This window comes from Tauraco erythrolophus, chromosome 7 (assembly GCF_009769465.1).
Source record: "Tauraco erythrolophus isolate bTauEry1 chromosome 7, bTauEry1.pri, whole genome shotgun sequence".
NCBI lineage: Eukaryota > Metazoa > Chordata > Aves > Musophagiformes > Musophagidae > Tauraco > Tauraco erythrolophus.
This window is the reverse complement of record NC_141471.1, coordinates 24,287,776-24,303,089: the sequence shown is the minus strand read 5'-3', so window position 1 is coordinate 24,303,089 and position 15,314 is coordinate 24,287,776. Positions and strand designations below refer to the sequence as shown.

General features: G+C 37.8%; 1 protein-coding gene across 1 annotated transcript in view; it reads left to right on the top strand.

Annotated features, from left to right (window-relative positions):
• Positions 1 to 15,005, top strand: part of LOC104380355 (ATP-dependent translocase ABCB1-like) — a 41,691-nt gene extending 26,686 nt beyond the window's left edge. Inside the window, exons 20-27 of the mRNA XM_086614784.1 lie at positions 237 to 440; positions 5,633 to 5,733; positions 6,135 to 6,275; positions 8,429 to 8,585; positions 9,040 to 9,237; positions 11,503 to 11,709; positions 13,270 to 13,416; positions 14,799 to 15,005. Coding sequence (XP_086470910.1) covers positions 237 to 440; positions 5,633 to 5,733; positions 6,135 to 6,275; positions 8,429 to 8,585; positions 9,040 to 9,237; positions 11,503 to 11,709; positions 13,270 to 13,416; positions 14,799 to 15,005 — 1,362 coding nt within the window. The remainder of the gene's footprint in view (positions 1 to 236; positions 441 to 5,632; positions 5,734 to 6,134; positions 6,276 to 8,428; positions 8,586 to 9,039; positions 9,238 to 11,502; positions 11,710 to 13,269; positions 13,417 to 14,798) is intronic.
• The last annotated feature ends 309 nt before the right edge of the window (positions 15,006 to 15,314 follow it).

Genomic DNA, 15,314 nt, shown 5'->3' with positions numbered 1-15,314 from the left:
TAAAGTCTGTCCAGCTTCAAGAGCAGAATTTAAAAATTGCAGTGCAAATTTAAGTAATCAGAATATGGGGAGAGAAGAATTAAATGTGACCTAGATAATTTTTTACAAGTAATTCAAGAAACTCACATTTTGAAAAGCAGCAAAACTGTGTGTTTTGAGAATCAGGAATATTACAGGTGAAAATGCTTTCCTTATTTAAGTTAGTTTAGCAAGAAATGTCTTTTTTCTTCCTGCAGGCAACTGGTGTCAGACTAGCATTAATTGCCCAAAACATAGCTAACCTGGGGACTGGAATTATTATATCATTAGTTTATGGCTGGCAGCTGACCCTGCTACTTTTAGCTGTTGTGCCAATCATTGCAGTGGCAGGAATGATTGAAATGAAGATGTTGGCCGGGCATGCTAGAAAAGATAAAGAAGAACTGGAAGCTGCAGGAAAGGTGGGTCTAGAGAAGTTTATTTCCGTCTAATGTATAAAGTCATGTTTACCAAAGTATTGTTGATAGATGTATTACTTCCAAATACAGAACATATAATAATATTTAACTTCCAGATGAGACAGACTCTATTTAGTTACATTAGTAGACCTACAGAGCATAACACCTCTTCAATAATAATCGATTATCAACTGATACTTATTTTGACTAAGAGTGTCATCCAGATGCTCCTTGAACTCTGAGTCTTGGTGTCGTGACCACTTCCCTGAGGACCCTGTTCCAGTGACTGACCACTCTCTCAGTGAAGAACCTTTACCTAATGTCCTGTCTGATGTTCCCCTGATAGAGCTTCATACCATTTCCTCATGTCCTATTCTATCACTGATCACCAGAGAGAGGAAATCAGCAGCTCTCCCTCTGCTACCCACCTTGACGGAGTTGTAGACTGTGATGGGGTCACCCCTCAGCCTCCTCTTCTCCAAGCTGAACAAAAGAAGTGACTTTAGCCACTCCTCATAAATCCTGCCCTCAAGATCGTTCAGCATCTTGGTTGTCCTCCTCTGGACACACTCTAATAGTTTGGTGTCATCCTTATATTGAAGCACCCAAAACTGCACTCAGTAATAAGGTGGGTCAACACCATTGCAGTGTGGAGTGGGACAATCACCTTCGTCGACTGCCTAGCTATGCTGTGCTTGATGCCCCCCAGAACACGGTTGGCCCTTTTGGTTGCAAGGGCACGCTGTTGACTCAGATACAACTTGCCATCAACCCAAACCTCCAGATCTCTTTCTGTGAGGCTGTTCTCCAGTCTCTCATCCCCTAAATTGTACAACCAGGCTTACTCTGTCACAGACACAGAATCTGGCATTTGCTCTTGTTAAATTTCACAGAATCATAGAATGGTTTGGATTGGAAGGGACCTCAAAGATCATCTAGTTCCAACCCTCCTGTCATGGGAAGGGACACCTTCCACGTGACCAGGTTGCTTAAAGCCTCATCCAACCTGGCCTTGAACACCTCAAGGGATGGGGCAGCCACAACTTCTCGGAGCAACCTGTTCCAGTGTTTTGCCATCCTCATTGTAAAAAATGTCTTCCTTATATCTAATCGAAATCTCCCCTCTTCCTGTTTAAAACCATTGCCCCTTGTCCTATCAGTACATACCCTTGTAAAAAGTCCCTCTCCAGCTTTCCTGCAGGCCCCTTTAGGTACTAGAAGACTGCTGTAAGATCTCCCTGGACGCTTCTCCAGGCTGAACGACCCCAACTCTCCCATAGCAGAGGTGCTCCAGCCCTCTGAGCATTTTTGTGGCCCTCCTTTGGACTTGCTCCAACAGCTCCATGACCTTTTCGTGTTGGGGACCCCAGAGCTGAACGCAGTACTCCAGGTGGGGTTTCATGAGAGCGGAGTAGAGGGGCAGAATCACCTCCCTCGACCTGCTGGCCACGCTTCTTTGGATGCAGCCCAAGATATGGTTGGCTTTCTGGGCTGCAAGAGCACATTGCTAGCTCATGTGGAGCTTCTCATCAACCAGCACTCCCAAGTCCTTCTCCTCTGGGCTGCTCTCAATTTGTTCTCTGCCTGGCCTGTACTTGTGCTTGGAATTGCCCCAATCCATGTGCAGGACCTTGCACTTTGCCTTGTTGAACTTCATGAGGTTCTCACAAGCCCACGTCTCCAGCCTGTCAAGGTCCCTCTGGATGGCATCCCTTCCCTCCAGCGTGTTCACCACACCACACAACTTGGTGTCATCTGCAAACTTGCTGAGGATGCACTCAATCCCACTGTCCGTGTCACTGACAAAGATGTTAAACAGCACCAGCCCCAATACCGACCCCTGAGGAACACCACTCATCATTGGCCTCCACTTGGACATCGAGCCGTTGACTGCAGCTCTTTGAGTGCGACCATCCAGCCAATTCCTTATCCACCGAGTGGTCCATCCATCAAATTGTTATCTCTCCAATTTAGAAACAAGGATGTCGTGCAAGGCAGTGTCAAATGCTTTGGACAAGTCCAGGTAGATGACATCTGTTACTCTTCCCTTATCCACCAATGCTGTAACCCCATCATAGAAGGCCACCAAATTTGTCAGGCACGATATGCCCATAGTGAAACCATGTTGGCTGTCACCAATCACTTCCTTTTTTTTCCATGTACCTTAACATGTTTCCAGGATGATCTGCTCCATGATCTTGCCGGGCACAGAGGTGAGACTGACTGGTCTGTAGTTCCCTGAGTCTTCCTTTCCCTTTTTAAAAATGGGGGCTGTTCCCCCTTTTCCAGTCAGTGGGAACTTCACTGAACTGCCACAACTTCTCAGATACGATGGATAACGGCTTAGCTTCATCTGCCAGTTCCCTCAGGTCCCATGGCCACATCTCATCAGGTCCCATGGCCTTGTGCACGTTCAGGTTCCTTAGATGGTCTCAAACCTGATCTTCTCCTACAGTGGGTGGTTCTTCATTCTCCCAGTCCCTGCCTTTGCCTTCTGTGACTCGGGCAGTGTGGCTAGAGCTCTTGCCAGTGAAGACTGAGACAAAAATGTCCTTAAGTACTTCAGCCTTCTCCATATCCTCGGTAACCAGGTCTCCTGTTTCCTTCCGGAGAGGACCCATATTTTCTCTAGTTCTCCCTTTATCACTGAGACAACTATAGAAGCTTTTTCTTCTTTTTTTAATAGAAGCGAAATTGATTGCCCAGCTCTCTAGTCTATCGACATCTCACTGTACAGCCTCTTTACCCTTGAGGGAGCCCACAGCTCCTTCTAATTTAGTACAATCAACAAACTTACTTGGTGCACATTCGCCTCCTGCATCTACATCATTTATAACAACATTAAAGAGCACTGGCCCTTAAATTGAGCCCTAGTGATCCCCACTAGTGGCTGGCTGCCAGCCTGATGTAGCCCCATTTACTACAACTCTTTGAGCCTGACCCGTCAGCTAATTGCTCACCCAACATATTATAAACTTGTCTAGCTGTATGCTGGACATTTTATCCAGAAGGATAGTGTGAGAAACAGCATCAAAATATTTGCTAAAATAAAAAAAACCACACATCTACTGGCTTCCTTTGGTCAACTAGATGAGTAACCTTGTCATAAAAGAAAATTAAGTTAGTTAAACAGGACTTCCCCTCGTGAACCCATGCTGGCTATGACCAATGACTGTATTGTCTCTCAAGTGTTTTTCAATAAGTCCAAGATTAACCTTCTCCATAATTTTACCAGGCACTGGAGTGAGACTGACAGACCTGTTGTAGTACAATAACTTATTAAAAGTGCTTCTGCTTCTCCTTGAACCTTCTCTCCTGCTTTTTTTGTAAGTGCTCAGTTCAGAAAGCTTTGTGCAGAACAAGGACTTTGCTGCCTTCTAGGCGTGCACTGGAAACAGAGAGAGTTCAAGGAACTAGGTCCAGAGAAGCACAATGTTCCAAAGCACTGGTTCTCAAAGAGCTTTATGGAAAATATAAGCCATGTAATATACCAAATGCAGTAACAATATGTAAAATAAATGTGTATCTATTTTATGCTTCCTAAAATTCAAATATAAAATAATGTTAAGATTGAACTTTTATAAGTTTTAGGATGTTGAAAAACATTGTCAGTCTCTTGGGGAAAAATAACTCTCCCAAGCTTCAAATGTTTAGGTGCAAAGAATTATTGGACTCACCACACCTTCAGGGAAAACCCAAGCACAAATAAGAATTCAGTGCTGAAAAACACCATCGTTATATAAAGCCCTTCTTTTACAACCTGAGTTTACATGAATATAAATATACAAGCAGATGCACCTGATTTCTCACCTTTTTCTGGGCTGATGCCGTTTAATGGTTAGCTGCAGATTTATGCCTTGAGTCATCTACAGCACTGTGATCTTGTGGCCAGTTCTGGTTATTAAGATGCAAAGTTCACGTTCTTTTGTCTAGATATGCTTTCCTCTGTTTATATTTTCCCTTGACCTTAGTTTATGGTCTTTCTTAGACTAAAAGTACAAAGCATGAAATATGTATTTCAGCAAAATATCTTAAAACCTTGGGGTTCTTTTGTAGACGAGATCTACAAAAGTCTAGCTACGTTACTGTTGGCATTGTCCATATTAATTTCCTGCTAATGTATACTTTCTTGTACATACAGTTCTCTGAGTAATAAACAGTTATTACTGTGCATTTGTAGAGTACCTATGCTCATAAGTGAGCTCTTCTGCTAAATACCCATCCTTAGAAATGAGACTAGTTAGCAACTGAATAGAGCCTAGATATAGTTGTTTAATACTATTTGAGATGCATCAGGAAGTTGAAAACATCCATCGCTATGGGATTGTCAGGTGTAATGCAGTACATGTGGGAATCCCCACCCTCCCAGAGCAACAGCAGTTGAGGCCAACTGAAATACCCAGCACGCCACATATTGCACCAGACGTGGGTCACGGACTCAAGCCCAGTGTTTCAACCAGAGAAGAATGAACAGATGTAGCACTAGTTCCAGTGTCTAAAGAAATGTGATTGATTGTTCCAGGTGTTTTCTGTTGGCAATTTCTAAGCATCATCCTCTTCTACACGCATATGGACTGAATTGACCATACAGACTCCTAGCTTCACTGTGTGGTCATTGAGGAAGTCTTCGTGGACACCTACATAGACTTAACAGACTACAAGAAAGCCTTGAATCAGTTGCTCCCACACAGTCATGCTTCCACTACCCTCAAATATTACTAGGTACCTTTGTGCATGCAAATGACCCAAGTCTAAAGAATCTGCAAGCTTAAAGAAGGTAGTATTGTTCAGATCAAATATTTACTGCCGAGATCTAAGTCAGGCTCTAGGCACATAAGTAAGCTGGACATTCTGATTATAGCCCAAACTCAGTGGACTGGAAGTTGAATGCTAAATTGCCATTTCTCTTATAGAATATCTTCTCCATATTTGTCACTGTTGTCTACTGGTTTTTCACTACTTATTTGGAGGACGTTCAAGAGGTCTTACCAGAAAATTCTGAGCATCATCAGAAAATCTCACTGTCATAAAAAGAAAAATGTAAAATGATTACTTTTGATATCAAAGGTCCATGATTTCAATAACAATTGTAAAAAAATATAAAATTATATTCCAGCAGATTTTTTATTAGTTTAGAATAAAAAATTGCAACATAATCTTAACTTTTGATGAAAGCATTTGTGTTTCTATTGCAGATTGCCACAGAAGCCATAGAAAATATCAGAACTGTTGTTAGTTTGACCCGAGAAAAAAAATTTGAGTTGATGTATGGAGAACATTTGCGTGTACCATACAGGTATAATAAAAATAACTAAGCTAAAAAAAAATAATCTGTATTTACATTATAGAATAAATTACAAACATTTCATTGAACTAACATTGCGAATTTTTTTGTTAGTGTGAATGATTTAATGTATGATTTAATTATCTCAACATTATTGTAAATATTTTGCATATTTTTATTAGCAAATGCAACCACCAGCCGACATATCTGTTCGTTGATTTAATTAATTTTCTATGACAATATTGTTATCTTCTATTGCAATGTCTAATAGGAGTTAAGGGATTGTGTTGTTTAAGCATGAATACACTTCCCATTCATAACAGAATCATCTGAAGTCAATTAATTGTTTTTTGCATACTAAGACTTATAGTATGATTGCACATTTTTATGAAAATACGCATTATTTCTTACAGAAATTCCGTGAAGAAAGCACATATATTTGGAATTTGTTTTTCTCTTTCACAAGCAATGATGTTCTTTACTTACGCTGCCTGTTTCCGATTTGGTGCCTATCTAGTGGTAAATGGACACATGGAGTATAAAAGTGTGTTTTTGTAAGTATTTCATTTGCAATCTTTTTTCTATCAGTCCAGACAAAAGTCTCTGTTTTCTGCTAGAGATATCCTGAATCTATTGGGTAATCTATGAGAAAACATGCAAATTCTTCTGTACTTAAATATAATGAAAGCATATTACAAAGTGGATGCTCTAGGTGACAACAGAGTGTGAGCTGTTCAAGTAGGCCTGATTTTGGTTTTCCTTTTCTGTATTTGCTGTATTTGTTTGGGATTATTATGTTTTCCAGAGGTTGAAACAGTATCCTACTTATGTCACTTTGTTTATTCTCACCAATATTATTGTTCATGTAGCTGTGAGGTCCTCCATATATTTTACAAAAAATATAGTAGCACATGTGTATAAAAATGTAATAATATTGTAAAAATCTTTATAAGAATAGGTCATCATCATCTTTGTTATTTCTGTATCAGGTTTCTTCATTGAAATTTGAAATCTTCTCTGAAATAAATGTTAAATAATTGGAGGACAGGATTTCATAAGGTAGATGCTGTTCACTATAAGAGAAGGATAACTAAATTATTTTAGATGACGTTTTGATAAGAAGCATGTTCACTGAAATAAACCAATTTCATGGGGGAAACAAAAGTATGAACCATGAATGTAAGAATGGTATGTAGAGTACTGTATATACTCATAGCCAGGTGAAGCATTTTATTTTTAATTCAGACAGGTACTGCAAATAAAATATGATTCTAATTTGCCTAATTTGCAAGGTGTATCCATTGCAATCTGAAATCATACAAGGAATAGTACAATTATTTGTCTCTAAGGTCACTTTTTAGGCTTTTAAGGGCAGAAACTGCACAAAAATTAAAGGAATTATTTTGAAATTGTAGCGTATCCTTAGCTTTTTACCTTTATATTTTGGGTTTTTAATAACTTTTTATCCAATTGTTTACCATAATACCTAAAAGCCCTATCATAACCAAAGTCCCATTCTTGTAGAACACATATAAACTCTGAAAAAATATCATTTGCAATTTAAGAGGCAATAGCTCAATACAGGCCTATGGAAATAAGTATGAAAAGAATAAGATTCTACCAGTATGGATATCAGTGACCTCAATACCTAAGAAAGGCCAATTACATCAATTTTTGTTGGCAACCTGGTTAAAGATAGTTAACACAGCTCATTTTGACTAGAAGATTGGAAAGTATATACATCCCATCTGCTAGCTGAACATCTCTAGCCCGCTGAGGCAGTGAACTTCCAGTGGCTCTGTTAGATTTGGAAGGGATTGTCTGACCTAAAACAGTATAAACCTGTCTAGGCTGTTCAAATGCAGTATAAAAGAGATTAGTTTATGTAGCTCTGAAGATAAAATATAAAAATTCATATAAATTAATTTATTTTACTTTGCCTTCAAACAGGCTAAGAGGTCTCGTATCAATTACCATTTCTTGGTAATGAGTAATCCTACGTTGTGTGGCAGTAGTTAATAGATGAGGACAGCAAGTTCTTAAACCCTTCTAATGTAGCCTGTAAAGAGACATCTATATTCACCATAAAGCAGTAATAGTGTAGTTTTCAAACTTTTTTTGGTGTTGTGATCACTTCACGTTTTTCCAGCAAATCCACGTTTTCCAAATTTCCACATTTTGTGATAGCAAATTAAATCTTTATTGTCACCTTGTTAGAGGGTAGGTTTCTTATTTTCATTGATGCCTTAAAAAGGAATCACAAACTCCCAAACGTTGAACCATAGAGAGTTCTACTACAGCAATAGTAGAACACTATTAGAGTGATATTTTATCATCCATCGACCACTTTCCTCCTAGCCTCAGTTGAAACTTAATACAGTTAACCAATATTAATAATTAAAGAAATTAGTGATAATAAGTAACATTGAATAACATTGAATCAAGTTCATAATAAGTAACATAATAAGAAAACATTGAATTTGGAATGGAGGCTTGTTTATCTCACTTCATTAAAAGAGGATAAAAACAAATTTCTGGAACTAAGTGAGTAATTAAAGCAATAATATTTGGTTGCTGCTTTATTCTTTTAAAATTTAGTCTCCTTTTTTCTCTGAGTAAAAGAAAAAGTTGACTGCAGCCCCATTTCCATTGTCCTTTTCTTCATTGTCCATTTATTTATTTATTTTTTTCCTAATTTCTTTTACAGAGTGTTTTCAGCTGTTGTATTTGGTGCAATGGCGTTAGGACAGACCAGCTCTTTTGCTCCAGACTATGCTAAAGCCAAGATATCAGCAGCCCACTTGTTTCTGCTGTTTGAAAGAGTACCCTCGATAGATAGTTACAGCGAGGAAGGAGAGAAGCCTGTAAGTAAGCCATATGTAATGGGCAATATTACTTGTCGACAATATGGACAATAGTCTTCTCACTTCCTTCAAACTGATTTTTCCTGTCCTTCTAATTACTTCTTCATCTCAATGTATTCTCGACACCTTATCCAAACACAACATAGACCAAGTTCTCTATTGTGAGTCCAGCTTTTGCCCACACTATTTACAGGTTATTCGTTTTGAAAATCTGGTTAAGGTACATCTTGTGTGGAATTCACCCAGCAGAATTATGAGTATTTTCAAAACAGTTCAGTGCTGTACTTTGATTTTATATAGCTTCACAAAGTTTCAGACCACAGAGTTAAAGTCAGCATTCCAGCAAATGCAAAACTTTATTGATCAGTGGGGAAAATCAAGACTTCTGCAACTCTATTTGAATCATCTGTGAAATTGTCTCAAAGTTGTAACAATGATACTATTTCAATTATAGGAAACATTTGGGGGAAACATAACCATCAAAAATGTGGCATTTAACTACCCAAACCGACCACAGATCAAAATCCTGCAAGGCTTGAATCTAGAAGTAGAAAAAGGACAAACCCTGGCACTTGTTGGCAGCAGTGGCTGTGGAAAGAGCACTGTTGTTCAGCTGCTTGAGAGATTTTATGATCCACTTGATGGCGAAATTGTAAGTATTTTTGTAAAACCATGTTAACATGTTAAGTGAGGGTGTGCTTATTTGGTTTTATGTGATATGATGAAGTATAATAGATATTTCTAGTTTTATTTTAAAAATGTTTTTAATGTTAAAGACAAGCAGTGAGTGACTTATCAGGGTTCCTTATTTAAATGTGAAGAAATAATATAATGGAAAAAGTCCCAATTTCCCACATTATAATGACTTAATGAAACAAGATCTGTGTGGTAAAAATATGCCTGATCCACAGCCTAATGATGGCTTTAAATTCAGAGCAAGTTTCCTGAGGTTTTTGTGTTAAGAACACTTTAAAATTTATTAAATATACGTATCTACTTCTGTGTAACATAGTAATAAAATTTGCCATCTATGTTCTTTCCTAAAACGCTGAACATTGACAAAAATCATTTTAATCATAATTTTTACTTCACAGAAACATGTTTCAGAGTATGCTCACTTATCAAGTGATAGATTGTAAATACTTTCAGTAGTTTGGTTTAAAATAAATTTAGGGTTTCCCACACTACATATTCAGCAACTTTCCTTACTTTTTTCATGTGATGGTATTGTTTATTACTATCTCCTCTTTGATTTAAATGTGCTCAGAGATTTTGTTTGAAAAATAACCCACACATTTTGGGTTGGATGAGGTGAGAATAAGAAGAATTTCAGAACTTGTCTCTGCAGAGATACTCACAAAAGATAAAGCAATATTTAAATAAGGCCTAGATGAAATGGACAAGATCTCTTTGAGATTGGAAATGCTTATACAGGTCCAGTGTAGCAAACTGATGTGTAGAAACAAGCAGCATAAGTGCTTCAAAAGTATATTTAACCAAGTGCAACTTCATCACCAATGTTTTTGACCTTGTATCCATAAATGGCCGACAATTTACTGAAGGGAAAAGCACTCTGACATGGAAACCACAAAAGCGGTGGAATTAATTCACAAGCTCCGTTGGACTGTGAACTGAGTGAAAGGAGTGTACGCTTAAAAGCACTGTCAGAAGAACAGCTGTTCACAACAGTGTGCGCTGTGCTAGTCTGGTAAAGAGAGTAACTATGCCTAAAAGTTGTGCTATTTGGTGTGGTGGATCCAAAATGCATACCAACTGAGCTCTCTAGTTTCATCAGTGATTTTTCACATCAAATGAAGAACAGGAAGCAGACCTTAGCAGCCTGCAAATCCATTGGAACTCTAAGGAAAAGAGATGGCAAATATCTATGTAGTTGAAAGCAATTTCTCCTTTCTACCTTTTTTCCGCCCTTTACATCTGCAGATGTAGAAAAACTGCCACTGATTTCAGTGGATTTTGAATCAGGTTCATCTGATCTCATCCCTTTGAAAAACAATTCTATTGGCTGCAAATTGGTTGTTCTAGCACAACTATGGAATTAGTAGATTAATCACTTCCAATAACCATGCTATGAAGGGGTCAGTTCATCAGTTACCCAGCTGATCATGTCACTCAACATAGAGCCTTAGCATTGCACTGGGTAATTCTAGTGGAGAAGTAACAGCCCCTCTTAATGTCCTGCTATATTTGTGTCTGAGTTTACATGACTTGCATAATTATGAAACTGATCTTTCAAAAAAAAAAATTCTGTTGTTATTTATCTAATAGACAATGATAGCAACTCAGTAGCCAAATTTATCAGAAGTGTGACACAGTTGCCAATAAAGAAAACTGGCTGCAAATGATGTCTTAAGGAATCCAGAAGTAAATTTGTCCATTGTCAGGCATTACATCACAATTAAATTTAAGATTGGATGCTTGGCTTAGAAGTGTGTGAATGAATGAACCCAACTCTTCCTCTTTTTTTTTAATGGAATTTTTAATGGATTTTATGTAATTTTATTTTAATGGAATACTACTGCCAATCTGTTCTTTCAGTGAGAATATATATGCAAAATAGAGGAAAATTTTCCCACTGGAGAAAGAAATGAGAGAACTTTACCCAAAGTTCTTTGAAGGTGCCTCAGCATATCCTATCTTCCACTCTCTTCAAAAACCTGATTAAATCTTGAAGCAAAGAAAAGGTCTGAGGCAGCAGAAGGCATTATCATCACTTTTATGTAATAGCCCTTAGAAAATTTTGGAACATAGAGGAGAAGGAGGTGTAGGGATTATGTGATAGGAAGAGGAAAAAAAAAGGAAAGAGCTGCAATTGCACAACTTCTGTGTATGAATTTACAGTAAGTCTCAAGCACACATATAGCCACGGGACTGAAATTTAAAATGTTTGGTTTCTCAGCTTTTTGATGGCAAAAATGCAAAGACACTAAATATCCAGTGGCTGAGAGCTCAGATTGGTATTGTCTCACAAGAACCGATCCTGTTTGACTGCACTATTGCTGAGAACATCGCATATGGAGATAACAGTCGGCAAGTGTCACATGAGGAGATTGTTAATGCAGCAAAAGAAGCCAACATTCATTCCTTCATTGACTCTCTGCCAGATGTAAGTTATTGCTTTTCTTTCCTTGTCAGATCTGGAGATGATCTACTGAAGTAGGGAAAAAATGTGTCCATTTATGATTCCCTGAAATACAAACAGATCTGACACTGATTTTTCAATCTTATCCTTTCTTAATTGTGTTTGCTATACTTGTTTTTACTCTGGAAGACCCTGTTGTTAGGTGCAGAGCTGAACATTTAAGATTTCAGGGAAGAAAATCCACAGTTATATCTAATTGAGAGCTGGAAGTGTGAGGTGGGTTTTTTAAAATGAGATAAACATTTCTTTTTAAGCTCCTATTAATCTCAAGCACATGTAGAAGACTCTGCTAGGCTGACAGTTTTCTTATGCATTTCTTCCAGTTATACCTAGTCAGAATTTAAACTTATAGTGTTCCTACAGTTCAAAAATTACCAGGAAAGTCTTTTATACATACAGCTGACCAACATGTAATAATGTAAGAATGAACGTCTTGGGTCAGATGAAAGGTCTGCCACACACAAAATGTTGTCCCAGGCAGTGACCTGCAAGACATATTTACAAATAAGTATTCACAAACGCTAAACATTTAAACAAATTTCCTCTGAATTCTCATCTAACTTTGCATAATTTGTGACTCAGGAACTTCCTATGGTAGGAATCGTGTTTTATTATTTCATAGTTCTGGATGGATTTTTGTTCTGTGGGTTTGGCAAATCAATTTCTAACCTATGTCAACTTGTATCCAAAAATTCCTGAAGCAAGGAGGTTGCCAGCTTAGTTTTATGTTGTATGTATTCAGCTTAATTTCAGGCTGTTAAGCTGCTTTTTTCATTTATTGAAAAAATAGAAAGGCCAAATCCCATGATTTTTGCAGATCATGTTTAGTTTCTAGTGACTTATCAAGATCTGCTCTTCCCGCAACTTCTTAGAGAAATCTTGTGGTATATAATGATGTCTTATAAAACTTTGGTGCTTCTTGCAACCGCATATATATAATATCTCAAAGACTGCTGTGACCTACATATGAGTTTGCCCAGAGACCTGACTGGTCTGCCTTAACTGACATAACTAAATTGAAAGCATAACTGTTCAAAACTGTAGTATAGATATAGATAAAGTGTATAAATGTCTATGTCTATATATAGATATAGCATATAATTTGGCCTGAAACTGATACATCGTATACATTGCTTTTTTTTTTCTTCAGAATGGATGACTGTGGGTTAGAGTAACTGTTTAGGATGCCAGTTTGGAGTGTTTAAGGTCAGGGTTTGACCCCCAGCATTGTCATAGACTTTCGCTGAGCTTTGATGTTCTATCTCCTGTTTGAGAATAATGTTGCCTTCCAACCTTAGCAGAGTTGTTGCTTTGAATTTATGAAATGCTTGATGCTACAAAGAAGTGTCCTAGTGAAAGATCATAGATTTGTGGCAGACAGCAATTCCAGTTATCTGTTTTCGGAGAGCTATTGTCATAGAATATGTAGTTTATGGATGGCCGGCTGGTGTCAGGGTCAATATGCTTAAATATACTTCAGAATCGATTTTCATTCATAATCTGAACTTAATATACTGTTTCTAGAAATACAATACCTGTGTAGGAGACAAGGGAACTCAGCTTTCTGGTGGTCAGAAACAACGCATCGCTATTGCCCGAGCCCTTGTACGTCAGCCCCAAGTTCTGCTACTGGATGAAGCTACGTCAGCCTTAGATACAGAAAGTGAAAAGGTAACTCGATTGTGAGCCAGGAGTCTGGAATCCAAATCCATGTTGTTTGTATAATGATTATTGTTTTCACTCCCACAGATTAAAGCCTACAGCTGGAAATATGGTGTTTTATGCAACTTACATATTTATGCTAATAGTAAACAAATATAAAAGTCTTACTCCTCCTTGTCAAGAAAAGTTTTTGTTTGTTTGTTTTTTTGCATTTGTATGGCAGTAGGCAAATTGAAGTAGCAATGAAGAAGACATTTCTTTCCCTGAAAGTCTTCAGGCTTCAATTGGAAAAGTATTATCAAAATTAAATCAGGAGGCACGAACTTCAGAACCTGAAAAGACTGAGGATGCTGCCAGAGAAGCTTTTTTCTGGGAAATGGCCAAATCTTGCTTTCATAATTTTTCTTGCTTCTCCCATTGCTCTCCATTCCTTGTTATATGTTCATGGCTAATGTGCAAACTTCCAGTGAAAAATTTACTAGAACAGATTTCTTTTTTAAGCTCAAAGCTTAAAATCTTGGCATAAGAGAAGTACACTCTAGCTGTAGAAAATCAACACACTCTACAAAAGTACTTACTATTAATGAGGCAAATGTAACAAATATTATAATCTGAAAAGCTCAAATGCTGCGGACTAAGTTTTGATCAATTCTAGGCATAAATGCATAAGTTTTGAGGGGAAAAGGCCATTAAATAATTCAAGATTATTTTCTTAATTATGTGCCATTTTGGTGCAGAAATTTCATCTCTTATTTATTCTGCATTAATGAACATACAGAATAGAGAAAAGAAAGCAGAGATTCTTATTGGTATTTTGCTGCCAGTACTAGCTTTAAGAAAAATGTGATTCATGGGACTTCCTGTGAAATCATGAGAACTAGTATGATAGTAATTGACCCAAGATTACTGACTTAACTCCCTTATATAATTCATCGGTCATAGAAGGGACATCTGGAGGTCTCTAATCAAGGCTCCTTTTCAAACGAGGGCCAATACTGAATTCAAACTAGGTTGCTTAGTGCTGTGTCCAGCAGGGTCATTGAAAGTCCCCAAGGAGATTCAACAAGCTCTCTTCTGTCCCTGTTCCAATGTTTAATTATCCTTGCAGTAAATATTTTTCCTATATCCAGTCAGAACCTCCTCAGTTACAATTTATGACCATTTTCTCCTGTTCTCCTACCATGCATCTCAGTAATGAGCCTGGTTCCATCTCATCCTCAGCTATCATGGCATCATCTGCTGTGACAGTTTTGACTCCTTGCCAACACAGCCTAATTCTAAAATGGAAGCTAAGGCCACTGTTACATTGCAGTTTACTTCATTGATGGCAATTGAGGGATATCCATGACAGCTGCCAGAATAGTTCACCTTTTGGTTTGTTTGTTGGGCAGATTGTCCAGGAAGCGCTGGATAAAGCCAGAGAAGGTCGCACCTGCATTGTGATAGCTCACCGCCTTTCTACCATCCAAAATGCTGACAAGATTGCCGTGGTCCAGAATGGCAAGGTTGTAGAGCAAGGGACCCATCAGCAGCTCCTGGCTGAAAAAGGCATCTACTATTCTCTGGTCAATGTTCAAAGTGGGTCATGCAACATGTAAATTAAAGGCAGTACTTATCTCTGAATTGTCACTGTAATTATTTCAATACTGCTGGTTTTGTCACTGTTGTTATTTCAATATCAATATCAATATTGTTTTGGCTTTCCTCCTTCCTTTCATAAGTCCTCCAAAACCAAGAAATACTAAGTAAATATGTACCAATTTCCCACTACTAATTTTCATTATTCAAACAACTCTACTATCTGACCAAAGCAGAGGCCTGTTGCATTCATAAAGTAAAAGCATCTTAAACCAAATGTAATTAATATTAGCTTGCTTTGGACTCTGTCAAACTCACACTAATCAGGC